The sequence below is a fragment of the Somniosus microcephalus genome, chromosome 17, assembly GCF_052327205.1.
Source record: "Somniosus microcephalus isolate GS21.2 chromosome 17, FLI_Smic_1.0, whole genome shotgun sequence".
Taxonomy (NCBI): domain Eukaryota; kingdom Metazoa; phylum Chordata; class Chondrichthyes; order Squaliformes; family Somniosidae; genus Somniosus; species Somniosus microcephalus.
In genome coordinates, this window is record NC_141003.1 from 13,173,093 (window position 1) to 13,199,858 (window position 26,766).

Sequence of the window (26,766 nt, forward strand, 5' to 3'; positions counted from 1 at the left end):
ACCCATCGTTCCTGTAATGAAGAGGTTGTTGAGTAATACGCCTGGGGAACCAAAGAAGGTTCGCATCTGTGGGGACTTTAAGGTGACAGTGAACCCAGTCCTTCACACTGTACAATATCCGCTTCCGCGGATTGAAGTTATTTTCGCCTCGCTATCTGGAGGGAAATGCTTCACTAAGATTGCTCTGGCCCAGGCGTACCTGCAAATGGAGGTAGAAGAAGCCTCGAAACAGTACCTCACGATCAACACTCATAAAGGTCTCTACCAATACAACCGGCTGGTGTTCGGGATAGCATCAGCTCCGGCTATTTGGCAAAGGGCAATGGATCAAGTCCTGCAAGGGATTCCAGGGACCCAGTGTTATTTGGACGACATCCTGGTCACGGGCGAAAATGACAGTGATCACCTCGCCAACCTGGAGCAGGTGCTCACTAGATTGAAGGAATATGGGCTCCAAGCTAATCGCCACAAATGCGAGTTTTTCCAGGAGCAGATCTCGTATTGTGGCTACATTATTGATAAAGAGGGGTTACATAAGTCCCCTGAAAAGATTGAGGCAGTAGTCAAGGCTCCAGCACCGGAAAATGTGTCACAACTGAGGTCGTTCCTCGGGCTGGTGAACTACTACCATAAGTTCTTGCCGAATTTGTCTACCGTACTACACCCACTGAACACCCTACTGCAAACGGGGGTACCATGGAAGTGGAGTGACGCATGTAAACGAGCTTTCCAGAAGAGCAAAGCATTGATCACATCGAAAGAGGTGTTGGCTCATTTCAACCCAGCACTACCAATTCGGTTGGCGTGTGATGCATCACCCTATGGCATTGGAGCGGTGCTGTCGCACAAATTCCCGGACGGCTCGGAGAGGCCAGTAGCCTTTGCGTCTCGGTCACTAACCTCAGCCGAGCGTAACTACGCCCAGATTGACAGGGAGGCCCTCAGCCTAGTGGGGGGAGTGAAAAAGTTCAATCACTATCTGCACGGGCAGAAGTTCACCTTGCTGACTGACCACCAACCACTTGTCTCCATCTTTAATCCAAAGAAGGGCGTTCCGGTGATGACTGCGCAATGGCTACAAAGATGGTCCCTTTTTCTAGGGGCGCACCAATATGATATCGAGTATAAGGGCACGAAACAGCATGGAAACGCTGATGGGCTATCACGCTTGCCACTGCCTACTGCGGAGGAAGCACCAGCAGTGGATCCTGTCGAAATATTTCATTCGACTATAATTGAATGCTTGCCAGTAACTAACGCTGGTATAGAGAAGGAGACCCGAAATGACCCGACACTGTCTCGGGTATATGATTTGACGGTGAAGGGATGGCCAGCACATGGCGACTCACTGTTGCCAGCATTCTCATCCAGAAGAGAACAGCTGTCAGTATGCCAGGGGACCTTGATGTGTGGATCCCGAGTGGTAATTCCACCCAAGTTAAGGGATAGAATGCTCAATGAGCTTCATGAAGGTCATCTGGGAGGGGTGAAAATGAAAAGCCTTGCTAGGGCCCATGTGTGGTGGCCGGGCATCGATCAGCAAATCGCGGACCTGCCAAAGAGCTGCTCAGGATGCCAGAAGGTCCAAAATGCACCACCACATGCCCCTCTACACCCATGGGAGTGGCCCTCATCTTCATGGCAACGGGTGCATATTGACTTTGCTGGTCCATTCATGGACTCAATGTTTTTAATAGCCGTGGATGCGCACTCGAAATGGCCTGAGGTGATCAAAATGTCCTCCACCACCACTGAGAAAACTACTGCAGTCCTACGGACCATTTTTGCCAGGAATGGCTTGCCAGAGCAGATTTGCTCTGATAACGGACCACAGTTTGTGTCCGAAGAGTTTCGAAGATTTATGAAAAGGAATGGGGTAAGGCATTACACATCTGCCCCGTATCATCCAGCCACAAATGGATTGGCTGAGAGGTTCGTACAAACGTTTAAAAAAGCAGTAAAGGCCATGTGCGATGACAACATTCCACTGCAGCATAAGGTGGACAATTTCCTGTTAGCCTACAGAAATGCGACACATGCAGTCACCAACCAGGCCCCGGCCATGATGTTCTTTAACCGAAGGTTGAGATCTCGTCTGGATTTGCTCAGACTAAATGTACGAAGAGATGTTGAGAATAAGCAATTCCAGCACATCAATGAGAAGCTGACAAGGAGCTTCAATGTAGGGCAACCAGTCTTAGCCCGCGACTACCGAACAGAGAAATGGCAACCAGGAATGATATGCACACGGCAGGGGCCACTAATGTACACAGTGGATTTTGGGGAGAACATTGTGAGACGCCATGCTGACCAGATCCTAGAGTCACAGGAACGAGTCAACCCCATGTCTCAGCCATACGTACCTGGTGAGGAACCCAACGTACAGGTCGCATCTACCTCAGAAACAATAGCATTGGAAGCTGATGAATCAACTGACGACAGGGTGTTAGAATCGCCTCCGCACCAAGAGCGAGACACTCGGGAAAGGCGTTATCCAGAAAGAATCAGGAAGCCTCCCCAAAGACTGAATTTATAAATAGACTATTTCCAGTTAATGTTGCATGTTAAAAGTGTTAATTGTAATTAGTTTGATATTTAATTGTTAAATGAGTGTTATGGTACTGTTAATCTAAAAGGGGAGGAATTGTAGTGTATGTACCTTTAAGGGGGAGAGCTACTTTTTACAGCTCCTGTATCCTGCAGTACCGGCAGTGACCACACCTGTATATAAGCCCTGAGTGGCACTCTGTACAGTCAGTTGCAGTTTGAACTTCATCCAGTAAACACCTGTTGATCATTCCCTGCAGTCTTTGTCTGATTATTGAAAGGACACAACATTAAGATACCCGGATCTAGCAGAACCAAGGTGGGTAAATGGAATTAAGATACAGACCAACTGTGATCTAATTTAATGGCGGAACAGGCTCGAGGGGCTGAATGGCCTCCTCCTGTTCCTATGTTCCTGTGCTTTCAGCTGAGCTCCCGTTCGGAACGGGTGGGATATAAATAAGGCGCAGGAATTAAAATACTCAGGGCCTCATTTCTGGGGCAGCAGGTCAGATTCTCACTCACACCGCTAACAGCTAGCCCAAAACCCGCCCGGAGATAAAATCGGGCCCACACACTCAGTCACGTGCACACTAACTCACACTCACATTCTCATCTGTTTGTGTACCAGGCTCAAACGATTTTATGTTTGAATTTGTCGGATCAAAAATTATGTTCTTAAAAATTCTAAAAATCTGACAAGAAGCAAATGAAAATTTTAATCCCCAATTCTTGAGGTCTGTCACTGGGATAGTTTTGGTGCATTTATCGCAAATTCGAGTCTTTGCTTCTGGCCTCGTTGAGAACCAATTACACGAATATTGAGGCCATTCTGATTCTGAACCAGGTCTGACTGCTGTCAGATTATTCTGAAAACTCACAGGAGCTGCACATTAAAGAACCAGGAGTAATCATTCTTGACCTCGAGGTTATTCTCTGCCCCAACTGACAGACAATGGCCTCAGGCATTTTACAATCCAGAGCTCACCACTATTTTTAACCGTTTTGGCTCAGATTATTTGCTTGTCATCTCTGCCCCTTCGAGTAACAGTGTGCAGCAAATTAGATGCACCACATCGCTTCATTTTCTGATCATTCATGCAGCAAGCACTCCTACAGGAAGTAAACACAGGCCCTTCACTTGTACCAGGCCTTGATAAAAAGCAGGACAGTGTAACTAGAGCGCTGTTGTCTAATAGGTTAGCTGCTAGCCACATGTGGCTAATTGGGAAACCAGATGTGGCACATTGCATTTCTGATTAGTGAATTAAAAATAAGCAATAGGTACAGTTGTTGGTCATGCGATCGCAATAATCACGCAGCATGTACATACGAACTTTAACCTTTTTGTGCGTTTGTTGGTAAAATGCTGAGAGGAGAAGCAGAGTGTGCGAGTGTTCATTGATCGTTGTGAGTGCTTCGTTTCCTTGGTTACTGAATCGTGGGAGATGGTTGTTCAGTTAATATACACGTGTGAAACACATTTACTGGATACAGGAATCCCTCCCCAACGGCGGGGGATACGTCCCTGAAAACCCCCGTGGTTAGTAAAACCACGGTTGGCAAATACAGTTCAAATAACGCAATAAAAAAGAATATAAAAAGCAATAAAAATCATGTTATTTACCTTAATCCTTAATTAAAACCCGTGTCTACGCAAAATTCATGCCGCGGTCAGCAAAATTTGTTGCAGAGAGGAAACCGCCTGTACTTGAAATCCGCGTATGGCAAAGCCGCAGCTGGGGCGGGATTCCTGTATTGTGCGAGTGTGTGTAAGGCGTTTTCTACTAAAATGAGTGCCTGTGGATAAAACGGTGTCACCGTAGCCTCACCTGTGGCTCGACCGTGACTTCTATTGGTGAACACTGGGCTCTGTGGCACTTCACAGGCGGCCATCAAAATACTGAATATTTTAAATTCTTCATTTAAGGACTCGTTGTCCCGTATGAAAAAGAGAGCCGCAAAAATTTATTTGAACAAAAATTTGGGGGAGCGAAAAGATTCTTTATTGTCTGTTTATTTTCCAGCCCGCAACAGATCCCAGGAATATTTCAGTCCTGCCTCCCTAATACACGGCTTCAACTGGCTGCTCTTATCCTGTCAACTGTGGCCTTTCATCACCAGGTGAAATAGTGGCAGGTTTCCTGAGAAAGATTTCGGGGCTGTTTGTTTATTTTTTTTTGCTTGTTAATTTAAAATTTCTGCTGCGGCCGAGTCAGAATATCTAAACCTTTCCGTCTCACTTTAAGCAGCAAGCGGATTTGTTTGTTTTTGTCTAATTTACGTGAGGACTGTATTTGACACTGCCACTGTTACTTCCGGTGAAAGCAAGGACCGTAGCGGTTTGAGGAGAATGCCCAGCACCAGCGTCTAGTTATGGGCAATAAATGCCAGCCTTGCCAGCATCACCCACGTCCCAAGAACAAATTAAAAAAATTTAAGCCTGCCAACTGCAAGCAGTTTCAGTTTGGCACTGAGTGTAAATCGGGGCGCTCACTCCGCTACATTCTGTTGTCGTGAACTCTGTAGTGTCCGTGTGTAGATAAAGACACTGAAGACAGGAGTTGGTTCATAGGTATTTACTAAGCAAGTCTGGGGGGGGTTTCTAAAGGATATACACAATACACAGGCTTATATAGCCCAAGTGGCAATTACCGGCATTACGCACACCTGGGGCTCTTAAAGGCACATACACCATAATTGCTCTTAAAGGCACATACACCACAATTCCTCCCCTTCTAGCTAACTAGTACATCATATTTTAAGTAATTATTAATTACATGTTATATGCAAAATAATATACATTGCTGTATTAATTAATTATAAGTTAGTCTCTCAGGAGGCTTCCTGACTCGGTCCGGATAATGCCTCGGGGGTGTAGTAGTTTCTGGTGGTGTAGTAGGTTCTTCTGGCAAGGCTGATTCGGCTTGAAGGCCAGTGTCGGGTTCATCGGGCTCCAGTATCACCGGATCGGAGGTAGATATGGGTATCTCTACTTCATCGTTAGATGTATAGAGTGGTGGTGTAGGTTGTCCCTTTTCGGATGACTTGATGATTTGGTCAGCATGGCACCTTATTATGCTGTCTCCGATGTCCACGGTATACATCAGTGGTCCTAATCGTGTGCAGATAGTTCCAGGCTGCCATTTCTCGGTACGGTAGTCCTGGGCCAAAACCGGTTGGCCTATCTGGAAGGCCCTAGTTGGCCTTTCATTCATGCCCTGAAACTGCTGGTTCTCCACGTCCCTTCGGATGTTGGGCTTGACCAAATCCAGCCGGCATCTTAGGTTTCTATTGTAGAACATCATGGCGGGAGTTTGGTTCGTAACCATATGCGTTGCATTCCTATATGCAAATAAGAAGTTATCCACCTTGTGCTGAAGTTTTATGTCTTCATTACCCATGGCCTTGATGGCCTTCTTGAAGGTCTGGACAAACCTTTCAGCCAATCCATTGGTGGCGGGATGGTATGGGGCGGACGTGTAGTGCTTTACCCCATTGTTCTTTAAGAACTTCCTGAATTCTTCGGACACAAATTGCGGTCCATTATCAGAACATATCTGCTCCGGCAGCCCATTCCTGGCAAATATGGTCCTTAATACTATGATGGTTTTTTCCGTGGTGGTGGAGGACATCTTTATTACCTCCGGCCACTTGGAGTGTGCATCAACTGCGATTAAGAACATTGAGTCCATAAATGGACCAGCAAAGTCGATGTGCACCCTTTGCCAGGGAGATGAGGGCCACTCCCATGGATGTAGAGGGGCCTGTGGCGGAGCATTTTGGACCTTCTGGCATCCTAGGCAGCTCTTGGTCATGTCTTCGATGTCTCCATCGATACCTGGCCACCATACAAACGCCCTAGCTAGGTTCTTCATTTTCACTCCACCCAGATGCCCCTCGTGAAGCTCCTTTAGCACTTTATCCTGGAGTTTGGGTGGAATCACCACTCTGGATCCACACATCAAGGTTCCTCGGCACACTGACAGCTGTTCTCTTCTTTGCGAGAATGCTGGCAACAGTGGTTCGCCATGTGCTGGCCATCCCTTCACTGTTAAATCGTAGACCCGTGAGAGAGTAGGGTAATTTCTTGTCTCCCTTTCAATGGCAGAATTTGTCACCGGTAGACATTCCACTATACATAGATACATAGAAGATAGGAGCAGGAGTAGGCCATTCGGCCCTTCGTGCCTGCTCCGCCATTCGATGAGATCATGGCTGATCTTTTAATTCAGTATCCCGTCCCCGCCTTCTCTCCGTAACCCTTAACCCCTTTTGCCCGTAGAAATATATCTAATTCCCTCTTAAATATATTTAATGAGCTGGCGTACACTGCCCTCTGTGGCAATGAGTTCCACAGGTTCACCACTCTCTGAGTGAAGAAATTCCCCCTCATCTCTGTCCTAAATGGTTTAGCCCTTATCCTTAAATTATGTCCTCTCGTTCTGTTCTCACCCGCCAAGGGAAACATTCCTTCTGCATCCAGTCTGTCTAGACCTGTCAGAATTTTATACACTTCTATGAGGTCCCCTCTCAATCTTCTAAACTCCAGTGTGTACATCCCTAAACTACATAGTCTCTCCTCATAGGTCATTCCCGCCATTCCTGGTATCAGCCTGGTGAATCGCCGCTGCACCCCCTCCATGGCAAGAACATCCTTCCTCAGATGAGGCGACCAAAACTGTACACAGTACTCGAGGTGTGGTCTCACCAGTGCCCTGTACAGCTGCAGCAAGGTATCCCTGTTCCTGTATTCTAACCCTTTTGCTATGAAGGCCAGCATACCGTTTGCCTTCTTGACCGCCTGTTGCACCTGCATGCTCGCCTTCAGTGACTGGTGTACAAGAACACCCAGGTCTCTCTGTACTTCCCCCTCTCCCAATCTATTGCCATTTAAATAATAATTTGCCCTCCCGTTCCTGCACCCAAGGTGGATAACTTCGCACTTGTCCACATTATAGTGCATCTGCCATTTATCCGCCCAATCGCCCAGTCTGTCCAAATCGCTCTGGAGCTTCCTGGTCTCTTCCTCTGAGCCCACCCCCCCTCCTAGTTTAGTGTCGTCTGCAAATTTGGAAATGCTGCATCCGACTCCCTGATCCAGGTCATTAATGTAAATTGTGAACAGCTGGGGGCCCAGGACAGATCCCTGTGGTACCCCACTTGTTACTGCCTGCCATTCAGAAAATGAGCCGTTTATTCCAACTCTCTGTTTCCTATCTGACAGCCAGTTCCCTATCCACGCCAAAACTTTCCCCTTTATCCCATGAGCCTCAATTTTCCATGCTAATCTTTTATGTGGGACCTTATCGAAGGCCTTTTGGAAGTCCAGGTACACCACATCTACTGGCTCTCCCCCATCTATTCTACCAGTTACTCCCTCAAAAAATTCCAATAGATTAGTCAAGCACGATTTACCCTTTGTAAATCCATGTTGACTCTGTCCTATCCTGTCCCCATTTGCTAAGTGCTCCGCTATTTCATCCTTAATGATGGACTCCAGCATTTTGCCCACAACTGATGTAAGGCTTACAGGTCTGTAATTACCTGCTTTTTCCCTACCCCCCTTTTTGAATAGTGGGGTAACGTTAGCTACCCTCCAATCCATCGGCACTGTTCCCGAGTCTAATGAATTCTGAAAAATCATCCTTAGTGCATCCGCTATCTCTAGGGCCACCTCCTTCAGTACCCTAGGATGCATGTTATCAGGCCCTGGGGATTTGTCCACCTTCAATCCCTTTAGCTTCCTTAACACCATATCCTTAGAGATATTGATTTGCGTCAGTTCCTCCTTTGCCAATGTCCCTATTTTTCCCGATATCCCAGGGAGGTTTTTTGTGTCTTCCTTCGTAAAGACTGACCCAAAGTATGCATTTAGTTGATCTGCCATTTCCTTATTTCCCATTATATATTCCCCCGTATCTGACTGCAATGGACCAACTTTGGTTTTCACCAGTCTTTTCCTTTTGATATACTTATAAAAGCTTTTGGAGTTAGTTTTTATATTTTCCGCCAGCTTGTTTTCGTAAGCTATTTTGCCCCTCTTGATTATGCCCTTTGCCCTCCTTTGCTCTATCTTAAACTGTTCCCAATCTTCCGCTCTGGCGCTTTTTTTGGCTATTTTATACGCCCTATCTTTGGATTTTATGCTGTCTCTAATTTCCCCTGTTATCCACGGTTGAGTCACCTTTTTAGATTTCCTTTTATGCCAGATTGGTATAAACAATTTTTGCAATTTTGTCATTCTATCTTTAAATGTTTGCCATTGTTTATCTACCTCCAGTCCTCCCAGGAACGTTGTCCAATCAGACCTACTCAGTTCCCGTCTCATGGCATCATAATTCCCCTTGTTTAAATTCAGGACCTTAGTCTCTGAGTCAATTTCTTCGCTCTCCATTTCGAGTGAGAAATCGATCATGTTATGATCGCTCTGACCCAAGGGTCCCCGTACAACAAGATTACTGATTAGTCCCTTCTCATTGCACAGTACCCAGTCCAATATAGCCTGTTCCCGAGTTGGTTCCTCGACATATTGATCCAGATAACCATCCCTCAAACACTCAAGGAATTCCTCCTCCTCATTATTTTTACTGATTAGGCTAGTCCAATCTATATGTAAGTTAAAGTCACCTATGATGACAGCTGTGCTCTTATTGCACGCTTCTCTAATTTCCCTCGTGATGCCCTCCCTAACCTCTATTTTACTATTTGGAGGCCTATATACCACTCCTATTAATGTTTTTCGCCCCTCGCTATTTCTTAGCTCCACCCATATAGATTCTGTATTAACTGAGTTAATATCCTTCCTTTCAATTGCATTTATCCCCTCTTTTACTAGCAATGCTACCCCTCCTCCCTTTCTTTTTTGTCGATCCTTCCTAAATACTGAATACCCCTGTATGTTAAGCTCCCAGCCCTGCTCACCCTGCAACCATGTTTCCGTAATCCCAATTAGGTCATAATTATTAACCTCTATTTCCACAGCTAATTCATCTACCTTGTTCCTGATGCTTCTCGCATTAAGGTATAAAACCCTCAGGCTTTTTTTATGCTCACATTTTTTATGAATTAGTTTGGCCCTTTGTTTTTTGTTCCTCACCCTTTTATCATTTATTTCTGTCTGCCTTTCACTTTCCTCTATTTCACTACATAGGTTTCTAGCCCCCTGCCATACTAGTTTAAATGCTCCCGAACTGCTTTATCAAAAATTACCCCGAGAACATCAGTTCCATCTCTGCACAGGTGTAGACCGTCCCTTTTGTATAGGTCACACCTACCACAAAACTGGTTCCAATGCCTCAAAAATTTAAAACCCTCCCTCTTACACCACTGCTCAAGCCACGTATTTAGCCTAACTATCCTGTTCTCTGTACTCTTACTAGCACGTGGCACTGGTAGTAATCCAGAGATTACTACCTTCGAGGTCCTACTTTTTAGCTTGGCTCCTAACTCCCGAAATTCTACTTGTAGGACCTCTTCCCTTTTTTTAGCTACGTCGTTGGTACCAACATGTATCACGACAACTGGCTGTTCCCCCTCCCCCTCCAGAATGTTCTGCACCCGCGCCGAGACATCCTTGACCCTTGCACCAGGGAGGCAACATACCATCCTGGAGTCTCCACTATGGTAGAGTGGAATATCTCTACTGGGTCTACTGTAGGTGCCTCTTCTATCGTTGGCAATGGTAGGCGTGATAAACCGTCAGCATTCCCATGCTGTTTTGACCCTTTGTATTCAATGTTGTATTGGTGTGCCCCTAGAAAAAGGGACCACCTCTGTAGTCTTTGTGCCGTCATAATGGGGACACCTTTTTTAGGGTTGAATATGGAGATGAGGGGTTGATGGTCAGTCAGCAAGGTAAATTTTTGTCCGTGTAGGTAATGGTTGAATTTCTTCACTCCCCATACCAGGCTGAGTGCTTCCCTGTCTATCTGGGCATAGTTACGCTCAGCTGAGTTCAATGAGCGTGACGCAAAAGCTATCGGCCGTTCCGAGCCATCAGGGAATCTATGGGACAATGCCGCTCCTATGCCGTAAGGGGAGGCATCGCACGCCAGTCTGATTGGTAGTGATGGGTTGTAATGAGCCAAAATTTTCTCGGATGTGATTAAGTCTTTACATTTATGGAAGGCACGTTTACAGTCTTCGTTCCATTTCCAAATCACTCCTGTCTGTAGAAGATCATTAAGAGGGTGTAGAATAGTTGATAAGTTTGGTAAAAATTTATGATAGTAATTTATTAATCCCAGGAATGACCTTAATTGTGAAACATTTTCAGGTGCTGGGGCTTTTATAACTGCTTCAATTTTTTCAGGTGACTTATGCAACCCTTCCTTATTAATTATGTGGCCACAATATGATATCTGATTTTGGAAAAATTCGCACTTGGGGCGATTTGCTCGTAGGCCCCGTTCTTTCAGCCTAGTGAGCACCTGCTCCAAATTGGCAAGGTGCTCGTTGTCGTTTTCTCCTGTTATAAGGATGTCGTCTAGGTAGCATTGAGTCCCCGGAATCCCTTGCAGGACTTGCTCCATAGCTCTTTGCCAGATAGCTGGAGCTGATGCTATTCCAAAAACCAGTCGATTGTACTGGTACAGGCCTTTGTGTGTGTTTATTGTGAGATACCTTTTAGAGGTCTCCTCCACCTCCATCTGTAGATATGCCTGTGCTAAGTCAATTTTTGTGAAACGTTTCCCTCCGGATAGTGAGGCGAAAATATCTTCTATCCTCGGAAGAGGATACTGTACCGTGTGAAGGACCGGGTTTACAGTCACCTTAAAGTCCCCACAGATGCGAATTTTTTTCTGTTCCTCAGACTTATTTTTCAATGTTTTTTTCATGACTGGAACGATGGGTGTTGCCCATTTGCTCCAATCTATTTTGGATAATACGCCTGCCTTTTCCAAATTCTTCAGCTCTGTCTCGACTGCCGGACGTATTGCGTATGGCACCGGTGTTGCCTTAAAATTTTTTGGAATTGCTGTATCTTCCACTTTTATTGAGGCGGTGATGCCTTTCAAGGTTCCTAGTTTCTCTTGAAACACTTCTTTGGCGTTGGCCAAGATGTCTTTTAATCGTTCAGGTATGATGTCATCATTGTTTTTTTCCTTACTGGTCACCGTCAGTGCCTGAATGGAGTGCCAGTCTAAACGTATCTTCCTTATCCATTCACGTCCCAACAACGGTGGACCACCATCTTGTAGAATGTATAAATACAACTTTTGTATTTCTTTGCCGTTGTATACCACAGGCACCCTTATTTTTCCTTTGGGGTAGACTTTCTGCCCCGTATATGTTTTTAAGATAATGGATGTGTCTTTTAGAGGTATATGCGAAAATAGCCTCTCGTAATCTCGTCGATTTATTACGGTTAGAGCTGATCCTGTATCTAGCTCCATTTTAACTGGGGACCCTGCTATTGTGAGGGTAACCCAAATGGTTTGGTAATCCTCTTTGGCAAGTACATTATGTAATTTGAGACAGCTTAGTCTCTTGTTTCCGGAGTTGCTATCGCTATTCTGGTCTTCGGAGCTATTGTCCGTCATCATTTGTACCTTCCTGTACTTTTCTTTATTGATTTTTTGTTTTCTGTCAGTGGATTTATTTTGTCCAGATTGGCATACCCGTGCAATGTGTCCAATCTTACCACATTGCCTGCATGCTTTGCCCTTGAACCAGCAGTCCCTCTGGTTATGGGTGGATCTGCCGCAGCGATAACATCTTCCGAACTCCTGTGTCATTTTATGGGTGCCGAAGTCCTGTGTCTCTTGTTGTATCTCTGCAGCTCCTTTTGCTGCTGCTTCGTATGATACAGCCATACTGAAAACTTTGTCCAATGTTAAATCTTTTTCAGAAAGCAGTCTTTTTTGTGTTCCTTCACTTAAGAGACCGCAAACAAATTTGTCTCGAAGATAATCCGATAGTCCTGCTCCGAATTGGCAGTACTTTGATAGCTTTCTTAATTCAGTTAGGTAATCAGCGTTACTTTCATTCTTGTGTTGATTTCTCTTGAAGAACTTGAATCGTTCCGCTATCAGCAGCGGTGTTGGGTTTAAATGCTCCTGCAGGGTATCAACAATTTCTTTAAAAGTCTTGTCCTTTGGTTTGGCTGGAGTGATTAAATTTTGTAACAGCCCGTATGTCTTCGCGCCCATTAAGTTCAGAAGTACTGAAGCTTTTTTTTCATCTGTTATTCCATTTGCAGTGCAATAAACCTCTACTCTTTCCACGTATGTGGTCCAATCTTCTATTTCGCCATCAAAAGCCTCAATATTACCAGATTTAGGCATTTCAGAAAAGATATGGCGCTTCCCGCGCTTTTTTTTTTCTCTCTGTCGCAACGATATGGCGCTTCCCGCGCTTTCCCGCCGCTGCTACCGATAACAATGCTGTTTTACTGTGGTTTCCGTTTATTCACTGTTGGAGACTCGTTCGCGACGGAGGTCTAAACGCTGACCTGCTTGCCGCGCCGGCCGTCTCTCGAGTGCACCCTCCCAGTCCGTTATTGCTTGCCTCTGATTTCGCTGCCTGTCTCAGCTGTAGAGCCCGCCGCTGGAGCTCCAGCCTGACGCCCAGGAAGGATTAGCGCAGTACCTGCCACCAGCTTGGCCAGCTGGTGAAACCACAGTTTCTATTACTTCCTTGAGTCTTCTGGACGCTGGAGGAATCGATGTCCTTGAGGTGCTGCCGAATTGCAGGTAAGTCCGTTTCCACTTCGTCGCCACTGTAGTGTCCGTGTGTAGATAAAGACACTGAAGACAGGAGTTGGTTCATAGGTATTTACTAAGCAAGTCTGGGGGGGTTTCTAAAGGATATACACAATACACAGGCTTATATAGCCCAAGTGGCAATTACCGGCATTACGCACACCTGGGGCTCTTAAAGGCACATACAGCATAATTGCTCTTAAAGGCACATACACCACAAACTCGGCTGCCCATGTCCTAACTCGCATCAAGTCCCGTTCACCCATCACTCTTGTGCTCGCTGACCTACATTGGCTGCAGGACCAACATCGCCTCAATTTTAAAATTCTCATCCTCGTGTTCAAATGCCTCCATGGCCTCCTCGCCCCTCCCTGTCTCTGTAACCTCCTCCAGCACCACAACCCTCTGAGATCTCAGTGCTTCTCCAATTCATGCCTTTTTTGCATCCTCGATTTTAATCGCTCCACCATTGGCAGCCGTGCCTTCAGTTGCCAAGGCCCAAAGCTCTGGAATTCCCTCCCTAAACCTCTCTGCCTCGCTACCTCTCTTTCTTCCTTTAAGGCGCTCCTTAAGACCTACCTCTTTGACCAAGCTTTTGGTCACTTGTCCTAATATCTCCTTATGTGGCTCGGTGCCAAATTTTGCCTGATAACACTCCTGGGAAGCGCCTTGGGACATTTCACTGCGTTAAAGGTACTATATAAATGCAAGTTATTGTTGTCAGCTCATGTCCCGATTCTGGATTCAGATCGCAGCATCAGGTGCCAAGCAGAACCACTCAGCACTGACACCACATTGTAAATGCTGTGTGAATTGTCAAAACCCAGGGCTGGATCAGAATCGGCCTCTCGAGGCCATCCACGCCTGCCTAGAGTGGTCCCTGCAAAAATAACCATAGCTTTAGATTAAACGTTATAATGCATTGAAATGAAACTTGCCGCGCTTTGCAGGCCGCTGGGACTGGGATTACACTTGTCCCTTTGTTTATCTGGATGGGTCCTTTGTAAATTCTCTGTCTGTTAAAAGGTCAGAAGCCTTTTGGCCTTTTTAAAATTTTCCAGCACAGTTTTAGACTGGTTTTAGTTAATAATTTGTGTTGGTATTTTTTAGTGAAAAGTATAGATACTTTTTAAGGTTTTTTTTGCTGTTGCTCCAAATAGTAGGTGTTCCAGCAGATCCTAAAATAGCTGAATATTCCTCGCTAACTCTCAATCTCAAGTTATACAAGGGCAGAACTAGGTTAGATGTTCTGGAGGTTCTTCTTTTCCCAGGGAACAGCACGTCAGGCGTGAAGGCCTGAACTGACCTCCGAAGTGAAGCAGAGTGAGCCTCCCCCTCACTTCCCCTCACTCCGCTTCACTCGTGTCAGATCTGACTACAACTCCAGACTCGGACTTCAGTTTACGCGAGGACTAAATGTTGGTGCGATCCGAAACCATTTCACGCCGAGGCCGCTCTTGCAGTGTAAAACGCAGCCCCAGAATGATGGCTTGAGCCCGTGATGATAGCTCCGTCACCCGTGCAAAGCATTCTGGAGCCATTGCCCACTATCGCAGCAGCAGACATTGCATTTCACCCTGCGTCAACTTTCAACCCATGCTGTCGTTCCATCTGCTCACGATGCGGTCTCCTCTACATTGGGGAGACCAAACGCAGATTGGGTGACCGCTTTGCGGAACACCTCCCTTCAGTCCGCAAGGATGACCCCGAGCTTCCGGTCGCCTGTCACTTTAATTCACCGCCCCATTCCCACTCAGACCTCACCGTACTCGGGCTCTTGCATTGTTCCACGGAAGCTTAGCGTAAGCTCGAGGAACAGCACCACATCTTCCGATTAGGCACTTTACAGCCTTCCGGACTCTATCGAGTTCAACAATTTCAGATCATAACCTCGGCCCCTATTACATTTTTACTTATATTTTTTATCCACACCTTTGTTTTGTGCCCTTCCCCCTTTTTCTCTCTCCCACATGGCAGCTGTCTCTCATTCTGCCAGCGTATTTCACACCTAATCTAGAGCCGTCTTTTGTCTCCACTAGTCCTATCACCATCTCGTCTGGTTTTGAATACCTCTTAATGTCTCTTCACTTCTCTTTTGTTCTCTCATCCCCATTTCCCAGCCCCCAAACTGGCCTTTTAATCTTTTTCATTTCCTGAGCTTTTTCAGTCCTGACGAAGGGTTTCGACCTGAAACGTTGACTCTATTTCTCTCCGCGGATGTTGCTTGGCCTGCTGAGTTTTTCCAGCATTTTCTGTTGTTATTTCGGATGTCCAGCATCTGCAGTATTTTGCTATCGTACTGTCGTTCTATCTGCTCTGCACAGCGCAGGAACATTGGAAAGAAGGGAGACAGACTTGATTTGTGGTCCTTTGAGTATGGGAGATTGAAGACGTGATCTGATGGAGGTGTTTAAAATGCTAAAAGGTTTTGATAGGGTAGATACGGAGAAACTATTTCCTCTGGAAATTTAGAGCCAGGCCATTCAGGAGGGTCATCAGGAAGCACCTTTTCACACAAAGGGCAGTGGGAATCTGGAACTCGTTCTCTCAAAAAGGCTGTGGATACTGGGGCTCAATTGGAGCGTTCAAGACTGACAGCGATAGATCTTTGTTGGGTGAGGGTATCAAGGGAGATGGAGCAAAGGCGGGTAAATGGGGCTGAGGCACAGATCAGCTGTGATCTCATTGAATGGTGGAACAGGCCTGAGGAGCTGAATGGCCTCCGCCTGTATCTCATTGAATGGTGGAACAGGCCCGAGGAGCAGAATGGCCTCAGCCTGTTCCTATGTTATTAGGATACGATCCGTTTGTTTCTTTCATGTAATCTCTTAATGCTCTGTACAGGTGCCTTGACCAGAATGTTGACATAATGCTGAAAACTACTGGTGCTGTCCTGGTTTTAAAATCTACTAATCTGCCTTCCTGTAAGCATGTTAGTCCTTTTCTAGTCTTGCTTTTATTTTAGTTCACTGTTAACCATCTTCTACTCTCACTAACCTTGGCTTGCAGCATCTTAATCTCCGTCGACAGATTATTAATGTGCTGGCGAAGGCACTGGTTTTCCTCCTGAATTTGCTCCAGCTGAATTCGGTCCTTATTCAGGCGCATGGTTAGTTCCATCAGCTAAGATAAAAATTAAAACACCAGTGAGAAAAGGGAGCGAAACACAAAACCTCATTATCACAGAAGTAATCACCTCTAACAAGCTGGCAACTGATGCAGTGACGGATTTCCGAGAGCAGAAGGTCATGGGTTCAGACCCTGCTCCACAGAGACATAGTCCAGGCCCACACTCCAGCCCAGTGCTGAGGGAGTGCTGCATTGTCGCAGCTGCCGGCTTTCGGAAGAGACGTTAAGCCGAGGCCCCGTCTACCTGTAATAAATGAAAAAGATCCCAGGGCACTATTCAAAGAAGAGCTGGGGAGCTCTCCCAATGTCCTGGTCAACATTCCTCCCTTAACTAACTCCAATAAAAAAACAGATTCATTGGTCAGTCATCTCAAGCGTTGTCGGTGGGATCTTGCTGTGTGCACACTGCCTGCCACATGTGCCTACACAACAACAGTGAATCCCCTTTCTCAAATGCACGGGCGAGAGCTGACTGTATTCTTTTATTTTGTAATGTAGCCCACACATTTACTCACAAAACCCTCGCGCAATAACTACTGCCTTTAATACAAAGCTGTAAATGAGCAAGGGAAATTTGGACACATCCAAATTATGGACATAAGAAACCCAGATCTAAATCCCGTTGCCATTTGGAAGCGTTGCTTCTGCTGGAAAGTCAGGTCTGGAAAATGACAATGTAAAACACCCGAGGAACCTGCTTCCCAAAGTGAATAGTGGGCAATTACTAAATTCAAATTAAACTGAAGACAGCCAGGATTAAACGTGGAAATTTGTGACCGACAATTGGACTGAGGAGGTCAATTAAAGCTTCCAGTGATAGTGTAAATCCGGCGATGTCGGATCGGCCGCCTGTTATATACACCTCTCCCGATTGTCCCGATTTGAAGCCAATGGAAAGGAAAATCGGAAAAGGTGGATAACGGGAGGCAAATCGATTTGAAGACACTAAAATGTTAATGAGGGACGTGGTTCCTTAGCCAGTGGAAGTAGCGTAGGTGCATTTTTGATTAAGCACAATGAAAGCACAGTGCTAATTTGAAAAAATCAACTCGCAGGAGTATAAATGTACCCTACATAGACTCGTTTAATCAATTTAACAGCATTCATTTGTACAGGAAAAAAAATCTAAATTTTGGTTTCTTACTGGATTCAAAATGTCGCCTTGGGGCCCCGAGTATTAATTCACATTATTGACAAGGACCAGTTTGATTTGAGTCAGATGCTCATTAATAGCTCTCAGATAAACAGATTCAAAATCTATTGATCAGGCTGTCTAGGCTGTCCACATTGACTGTGACAGCAATTCAATGGGTTTTCAGCGACTGCTTTTCTACTCATTCTTGGGTTCAACCCACATCTGATGTATCTAAAAAAAAACTAAAGTCATTTAGTGCGACTTATATCTATCTGCTTAACAGTAGAGCTAACACATGGAAAGAAGCCCTCAGCTGGAGTATTGTATCCAATTCTGGGCACCACACTTTAAGAAGGATGTCAAGGCCTTGGAGAGGGTGCAGAGGAAATTGACCAGAATGATACCAGGGTTGTGGGACTTTAGTTATGCGGAGAGACTAGAGAAGCTGGGCTTGTTCTCCTTAGAGCACAGAAGGTTAAGGGGAGATTTAATAGAGGCGTTCAAAATCATGAGGAGTTTTGATAGAGTAAATAAGGAGAAGCTGTTTCCACTGGCAGAAGGGTCGGTAACCAGAGGACACAGATTTAAAGTAATTGGCAAAAGAACCAGAGGGAGCGATCAGGAAACATTTTTTATGCAGCGAGTTGTTGTGATCTGGAATGCGCTGCCTGAAAGGGCAGTGGAAGCAGATTCAATAGTAACTTTCAAAAGGGAATTGGATAAATACTTGAAGCGGAGATAAATGGGGAAAGAGCAGGGGGAGTGGGACTAATTGGATAGCTCTGTCGAAGAACTGACACAGGCACGATGGGCCGAATGGCCTCTTCCTGTGTTGTAAGATTCTATGATGATATGAATTACAAGCTTACATTTTGATTGTAGGCCTGTTCAGTTTGTCGTTGGTACTGTCTCATCTCGGCTTCATTAGCCTCACGGATTTTCTTGAGCATCTCCATGGCGCCACTGTCATCAGTGTTTGGGTTTCTCAACTTTTCTTCCAGCTCCTGGATCAAAGCCTCTGCCTCGGCAGCCTTCCCTCTCATGCATGCTATCTCCTGAAAACACAGCGTAAACAGTTACTGGGCAAAACGCTCCACCGTATGGCCGCCTGATAATAACCTCCAGATTCATAACATTTTTTCAGACATACATTTGGCTCTTTAAAATGACTGGCTTTCAAACTGTATTTCACAAGAGGTTGAGGAGTGTTTCGAAAGTTGCGCTTAAATATTATTTGGAAGTGCCTGCCTGTACCTTTAAGGAGGCTGTGGTAAAGGAAATATAGGGGCTGTCCTTGACTGCCCTAGTGGGACTAAAATTTGGGCAGGTTTAATGGTGGCATCGCACGAATTACAAGCCGAGAATGGATTTTAAAAAGCTCTGCATGAATGGGTTGTAATCATAGTGATTTCAGTATTAGTTCTCCTGCATTTGTATAAGGCGAGATATGCTATTACTGAGCCATGGCTGGCAGCCAATTACAAGGCAGGACGATACGCCCATGTTGTCTGATAGCCTATTATTAAGTTAAGGTCATAAACCATGAGAATCTTAGGCAGTTTGTCAACATCTTGTGTAGAGAGGAAGGAATTCTGACCCAGGGAGAGCTCGCTCCTGACAGTGGCTGCCTAAAGTAGAAAGTGTTCCATTCCCCAGCACTGATATCCCTCTCCTTGATGGGCACATACAATCGCAATCCTCATGACACAACCTTGTTCTTTTTTTTAATATCCCAGCAGCTGCCCAGCATGTCGGGGTGGCTGCATTAATCGCTGAACCCCAACTTTAACCTAACCCACCCTGGCGCCTTCAGGTTTATACCGAACCCCTTCCCTCCCCCCTCCTCCCCACTCCCGATTTTACTCTGTGTTGGCATCAGCTGTGGCTCAGTGGGGAGCACTCTCGCCTTCTGAGTCAGAAGGCCATGGGTTCAAGTCCCACTCCAGAGACTGGAGCACATAATCCAGGCCGACACCTGGGCTCTCTGTTCCTCCGCAGCAAGTTGACAAAGGTTTCGATTTCCTTCGCTGGGATGTGTTTCTCCAGCAGTTTCCTATTGCTGTGTAACAAGGCTGTTATTGTGTCTTCTGCCAGCACATCATATCCGATTTGGGACTGCATAATGCCAAACATCTTAGCAATGTACTGTACTCCTGAAAGAAAAAAAATCTAAAGGGATATGGGGAAAGGGCGGGGGAGAGCTGACACAGGCACGATGGGCCGAACGGCCTCCTTCCGAGCTGTAAACAATTCGATGAAATAAATGCGCGTCTATTCTGAAATGCTGACTTTGAATTTTGAGTAAGTAAATATTTATTTTTTTCAAAGGTAAATTAAAAGAATCTTTTTTTAAACTCAGGTGTTGAAAATATAGACTGCTTTACACAATAGAACATTCCAGCTCATTGGCAGCTCTCTCGCCTCTGAGTCAGAAGGTCATGGGCTCAAGTCCCACTCCAGGAACCTGAGCACATTATCTAGGCTGTCACTCCAGCGCAGTACTGAGGGAGTGCCTCACTGTCAGAGGCGCCGTCTTTTGGATGAGACATTAAAACCCTTTGAGGTGAATGTAAAAGATCCCATGACACTATTTCAAAGACAAGTCCTCCCTGGTGTCCTGGCCAATATTGATCCCTCAACCAACATCACTGGAAAAAAACAGATTATCTGGTCATTGTCACATTGCTATTTGTGGGAGCTTGCTGTGCGCAAATTGGCTGTTGCGTTTTCTACATTACAACAGTGACTACACTTCAAAAATACTTGGATATTGGCTGCAAAGTGTTTTGGGACGTCCTGAGGTCATGAAAGGCGCGGCCTGAATGCAAGTTCATTCTTTCTATTGGCACTGGAGAGTAAAATTGGGCAGGGTGTAAAAAGGACATTATTTCTCGAGAGCTACAGCAACTCTGAACTGGCACACGAAGGCTTGAGAGAACTGCATACCAAGTCCAGCACGCCTCACTTCAGTGCTGAGGTGCAATAACCTTTTATTACTGGACTATACCGCGTTCCCAACAGACACTATTTTTAGCCCTCGCGTCTCGTTAAAAGCCTAGGGGGGAGAAATTGGGTGAGTAGCGCCACCTGTTAGCACCTAAAGAGGCAGTCAGTGGCTGTAGCGCCACTGGCTGCGTCTCCGGCGATATTCAGTAGGGGCGCTAATGGTGGCGTTAGGCATTTGCGCTGCGCCGCCACCGATGACGTCATCGGTGTGCGCAGCGCCCCATTCGTGCCCCGTTCGCGATATTTGGTAGCGAACGCCGCAGTTGCGCCGCTCGCTACCCGCGCCCGGTTCACGGGGCCTTACTGTGCCGGCAATGGCGCAAGTTAAGGTGGAAGCGGCCGCCTGCCAGCACCTCCGTCCCCGGCCTCCTGACCCCCCCCCCCCCCCGCGGCATTGCCGGCTGTTTCCCGAGAGCCCGGCACTTCTCCTTGGTGCCAGGCTCATTTGCCGGCACTCGCGAGCGGGGATCGCGCTGTTGCAGGCACCTCCCCCTTAACAGTGGGAGGAAGGCCTGCAGTACCGCAGCGTGCCGTGCCGCAGCGTGTGGCGCTGCGGCACGTTGCGCTGCAATAATCAGTTTCAGCGCCCTAAGAGGGACGTGGAGCGCCTCGAGCCTCGCCCCGTCTCCCTCGAGGGGCACTGAAACTGAATTTCTGGCGATCGGTATCACTCCGATCGCTGCGCTAAATCCTGCGCTCAGGCGACTTTTGCGCCACTTTGGTGCCCCAACCCAATTTCTAGGCCTAGAAGTGTTAATCTGCTGGGGCCACGGTATACTGCCCTAATCGAGTTTTACCGAGGGTCAGCAACTACAACATTCCTGTGAGAATTCCCTGGAATATTTCTTTAAGGAAAATAGACTCGGCCTTCTATGATCGCAGCAGCTCATATCTGGATTCCGACGATACTAGGCGGTTCCCTCAGCACACATTATATGCATGGTACAGTGCTGACTGTATTCTGCATCAATCGAATGCTTAACTTGATTAAATTCACTATTCCAAACCGGTTAACTTGAATAAGTCACGCTATAAAAAAACACTTTAACTTGCACTACATTGGGAGTTACAGCTTGAGCTGCCGACACGTACGTCAAATGATTTTACGGGTTTTATCTTGGCTCCAGATTCTATTAAAACGGTAAGAAATTCCGTTTGTCCATACGTGTTAAGAAAGGATTTGGAGTACATTTCAAAGGCGTAACCAGGGGCAACGTTAGGGACATCCACGGGGCCCCGAATCCAGTGTACTCTTTTGGTATGGACCATAAACAAATAAACTGTACCTTAAAAAAACTTTAAATGATACTTAACAAATTAAATAAAAATTTGGTTGCCGGAGATGATGATGCAATCCAGTCCCCGCGGCACCCACCGGTCGCGGAAGGCCTCGAGTGTGCCGGCGGACACCGCGTGCTCAATCTCCAAGGCCACCCGGGCGCGAACGTGGTCGCGGAAGAGAGGCAGGCAGTCAGGCCGAACGACCCCCGCGACCGCCCACTGCCTGGACCAGTTAATGGCCACTTTGGCCAGGCCCAGGAGCAGTCGGGCTGAAGGGCTTGGAGGGGTCGAGATGTCCGGTGTTCAGGTGAATGATGGGTGCATGAGTGCAGAGGTAAGTGTGTTTAGTGTGTGTAAAGTGTTTAAAGAAGTTTTACTTAACTTTACTTACTAATGCAGCCTTCCTTCCTTCAGGGCTCGGGAATCCCTCATCTCACCAGCACAGAAAGCAGAATGGCCACGAGCTGTCAAAAGTTGCAGCATTCTGCTTTCTGTTATGGAGAGATTTCTAACTGAGTCTGTTGAGAAGGACTCAAGTTAGAAGTCAGATTGTCAGTGTTTGACCGCTTCACAGAGCTGTCAAACGCTGATATTTCATCTGTCAAAAGCTCTTGACAGATGAAATGTCAATCCCTGACGTCACCTGTAACCGGGTGTCCCTTAATTGGCCTGCTGAGCCCGCTGGGCGGGCTCAACAAGGTCAATCAAGGGAAAATCACGTGGGCTGGCCACAAATCGATGGAGGCGGGACTACAACCCAAAAAGTGGGAGTCCCGCCTCCATCACGTCCCCATTGACAAAATCCAGCCCAACGTATTTGAGGAACAGCAGGGGAGCTCTACCTCGTCACAGTTGGACCTGAGAGAATGGAGTGCTGCAAGTTCAGAGGGAGGTAGGTTAGAGTGAGGGAGGGGAGCAGAGAAACTGAGATGGCCGATGGGGGACTGTCGGCGTGACAGTGAAAAGATCAAGAGAGGATAAGAGGCCAGGGGGAGGGGTCCAGGCGGAACGGGTGATCCAGTGCTGTTGTTGTCCTGGCCAACAGATTATTTAGCTGGGTAATTTCATTGCTGTTTATGGGACCTTGCTGTACACAATTTGACAGCTAACATTCACGGCTCCACAAAAATCTTCGGGCGAGCTGCAGCAGACACACAGTTAGTGCACACATGTCACTGATTACACTTAAATGACACCCAAACCTGGAAATAGTTTGTGGCCTTGGGCGGGCAGCGTGGGCACACCGTCGAAATTGCACCTGTTTTGGGCTCAATCGGAAAATCTCCCTCTATGTGACTCAATGGGCAGCACTCTGAACTCTGAGTCAGAAGGTCGTGGGTTCAAGTCCCACTCCTGAGGCTTGAGCACATAATCCAGGCCCGATACTCCAGTGCAGTGCTGAACGGAGTGCTGCACTGTCGGGGGTGCTGTCTTTCGGATGAGATGCCGGAAAAGATTCCCTGGCACTATTCGAAGAAGAGCAGGGGCATTCTCCTGTTGTCCTGATCAATGTTCCTCCCTCAACCAACATCACTAAAATAGATTATTTGGTCGTTTAACTCGTTATTGTTTGCGGGACCTTGCTGTGTGCACAGTGGCTGCCATATTTCCTACATTGCAACAGTGACTATATTTAATTGGCCGTACAGCGCTTTGGGACGTCCTGAGGTTGTGAAAAGTGCAAGTTCTTTTCTTTCTTTTACAAGTTTTATGCCATTCAAAAGAACTGACCTGGAAATGATTTTCCTCCTGCATGTTCAGCTTATGTCTCAGCTTCTGCACTGTGCACTGAAGCTCCAGGTACTGCTTGTGTTCTTTATCATACCTACACAAGGCCAGAAAAATGCACGTTTTAAAATCACGCATTAGTATTTCTAGTTGTAGCCAAACTTTCAGGGACAAACCGAATATATCGGGAGTTCTCCCCCGGTGTGCTGGCCAACATTTAACCCTCAGCCGAAAAAAAAGGCCCAAAGTACTTAGCAGTGGGACCAACACCTGCAATGATTGGGCCTGGTCTGTCTCACTGGTATGCTTTGCTTCCACGTTGCGCTCGAAAAATAGGCACAACGCGTACCAATTTCAGCTCCGTGGCATTTTGTGGAGTTGAAAAGAGCAGGAGTGCTCCTCCTGGTTCCACAAAACACTAGCGGTCCGCCCTTTAAAAAATATATTGTGTGAAATACCTGCCTGTTGCAGACTGTGTGGTTCCTGTCACTGTGTTTATCTGAATGTTACATTAACAGTTCATTACAAGGTTTCAGGCATTTAATTTGCCTAAATGATATTGGCTTTTCAACAATTTAGTCTGGGAAATTATGATATCAATTGTAATTAAAGTGAAAATAACTTGAAAGAGTTAAACGCACAAAAGAAAACAAGGAAACTTGCAGATATTTGGTAATAAAGATAGAGGTTGAACGGGAAATAAATGTAGAGCATTGCACGCAAATTAATGATACAAATGAATAGCTTTAGTGTTCACAGAATCACAGAAACCCCACAGTGCAGATAGAGGCCATTTCGGCCCATCGAGCCTGCACCGACACATATCCCACCCTATCCCTGTAACCCCATGTATTTAATCCCCCTAACACTAGGCAAGGGTCAATTTAACATAGCCAATCAACCTAACCCGCACATCTTTGGACGGTGGGAGGAAACCGGAGCACCCGGAGAAAACCCACGCAAACACGGGGAGAATGTGCAAACTCCACACAGACAGTCACCCGAGGCCGGATTCGAACCCGGGTCCCTGGCGCTGTGAGGCAACAGTGCTAACCACTATGCCACCATGCTGCCCATAAGTCTATTTAAATGTAAATTTGTGCACTTTTAAAATCTAAAGGGAATGTATTTTGACTGGAAAATGTGACAAAATTATGCAGCATGGATGAATTAATATTAAAATGTAACAAAAAAGCTGATCAGATACACTCCTGTTTAATCGTTATGGCCTTTGAGAAAACTGGGGGCAAAAATTCGGTATCGACCATTTTGGGGCACTATCACCGCTTGGGCGGCTGCGAAATTCGGTTTTAGCACCCCAAGAGGGAGGTGGAACACTAAATCAAGTGCTACACACTTCTCTTAGGGCGCTAACATCGCAGAGTGGGATGCTACCTTCAGAGCGCTAATCAAGTTCCGGTGTAATTAGAGAGTCCTCAGACAGACTGGCGCCTTCCAGTTCTTAAAGGGGAGGTTCAATCATGCTGCACAGCCTCACCCTGATCATTGCTGCTTGTGAACTGGGCCTGCACGGAGCTGCAATCCTTCACTCAAAGAAGTCATGGCTGAGCAGAGGCCCAGACAGAGAGCTCGCCCGTTCAGCGGCCACGCTTTGGAGGTTCTGGTTGCGGCCGTGGGACGCCGACGGGCAGTGCTCTTCCCAGACACTGGCAGGAGGCCTTTGCCACAGGCCTTTAGGAGGATGTGGAGGGAGGTGGCCCAGGACGTGTCGGTCAGAAGCGTGGTCCACAGGACTCTCACCCAGTGCCGGAGGAAATTCAACAACCTCACTCGGGTGGTCAGAGTGAGTACAAGCTTCAAAAACCTCTACATGCCACCATCTCAACCTCACTCTGTGCACACACATAGAAACATAGAAACATAGAAACATAGAAGATAGGAGCAGGAGTAGGCCATTCGGCCCCTCGAGTCTGCGCCACCATTCAATGAGATCATGGCTGATCATCCAAATTCAGTACCCTGTACCTGCTTTCTCCCCATATCCCTTGATCTCTTTAGCCTCAAGAAATATATCCAACTCCTTCTTGAATATATTTAATGAATTGGCCTCTACTGCCCTCTGTGGTAGAGAATTCCACAGGTTCACCACTCTCTGGGTGAAGAAATTCCTCCTCATCTCTGTCCTAAATGGCTTACCCCTTATCCTTAGACTGTGACCCCTGGTTCTGGACTCCCCGACCATTGGGAACATCCTTCCTGCATCTAGTCTGTCCAGTCCTGTCAGAATTTTATAAGTTTCAATGAGATCCCCTCTCATTCTTCTAAACTCCAACGAGTATAAGCCCAATCGACCCACTCTCTCCTCATACGTCATTCCTGCCATCCCAGGTATCGGCCTGGTGAATCTTCGCTGCACTCCTTCCATGGCAAGAACATCCTTCCTCAGATAAGGCAACCAAAACTGCACACAATACTCAAGATGTGGTCTCACCAAGGCCCTGTACAACTGCAGCAAGACATCCTTGTTCCTGTACTCAAACCCTCTCGCTACGCCTTCTTAACCGCCTGCTGTACCTGCATGCTTACCTTCAGCGACTGGTGCACAATCTCGTTGCAATTACCCTTCTCCCAATCTATTGCCATTCAGATAATATCTGCCTTCCTGTTTTTGACACCAAAGTGGATAACCTCGCATTTATCCACGTTATATTGCATCTGCCATGCTTCTGCCCAATCACCCAACCTGTCCAAATCATACTGGAGTTTCTTGGCATCATCCTCACAGCACACACGCCCACCCAGCTTTGTGTTGTCTGCAAACTTGGAGATATTACATCTAGTTCCCTCGTCTAGATCATTAATATATATTGTGAATAGCTGGGGTCCAAGGACCGATCCCTGCGGTACCCTACTAGTCACTGCCTGCCACTCGGAAAAAGAGCCATTTATTCCAACTCTTTGCTTTCTGTCTGCCAACCAGTTCTCTATCAAAGTCAATACCTTGCCCCCAATCCCATGTGCCTTAACTTTACACGCTAATCTCTTATGCGGGACCTTATCGAAAGCATTCTGAAAGTCCAAATACACCACATCCACTGGTTCTCCCTTATCTATTTTACCAGTTACATCCTCAAAAAATTCCAGTAGATTAGTCAAGCACGATTTACCTTTTGTAAATCCATGTTGACTTTGTCCGATCCGGTCACTGTTTTCCAAGTGCTCTGCTATTACATCTTTTATAATGGACTCTAGCATTTTCCCCACGACCGATGT

At 46.4% G+C, this 26,766-nt stretch overlaps 2 protein-coding genes across 2 annotated transcripts in view; one reads left to right on the forward strand and one right to left on the reverse strand.

Moving 5' to 3' along the window:
- Positions 1–26,766, reverse strand: part of LOC147105508 (uncharacterized) — a 187,788-nt gene that overhangs the window by 110,483 nt on the left and 50,539 nt on the right. The window contains exons 4-6 of the mRNA XM_086009944.1: positions 23,536–23,629; positions 18,387–18,572; positions 16,251–16,376 (exon numbers count right to left, since the gene is read on the reverse strand). Coding sequence (XP_085866070.1) covers positions 16,251–16,376; positions 18,387–18,572; positions 23,536–23,629 — 406 coding nt within the window. The remainder of the gene's footprint in view (positions 1–16,250; positions 16,377–18,386; positions 18,573–23,535; positions 23,630–26,766) is intronic.
- The window catches only part of rassf8b (Ras association domain family member 8b), a 183,090-nt gene continuing 163,522 nt past the window's right edge, over positions 7,199–26,766 (forward strand). Inside the window, exon 1 of the mRNA XM_086009943.1 lies at positions 7,199–7,283. The gene's annotated coding sequence lies outside the window, so the exon portion shown is untranslated. The remainder of the gene's footprint in view (positions 7,284–26,766) is intronic.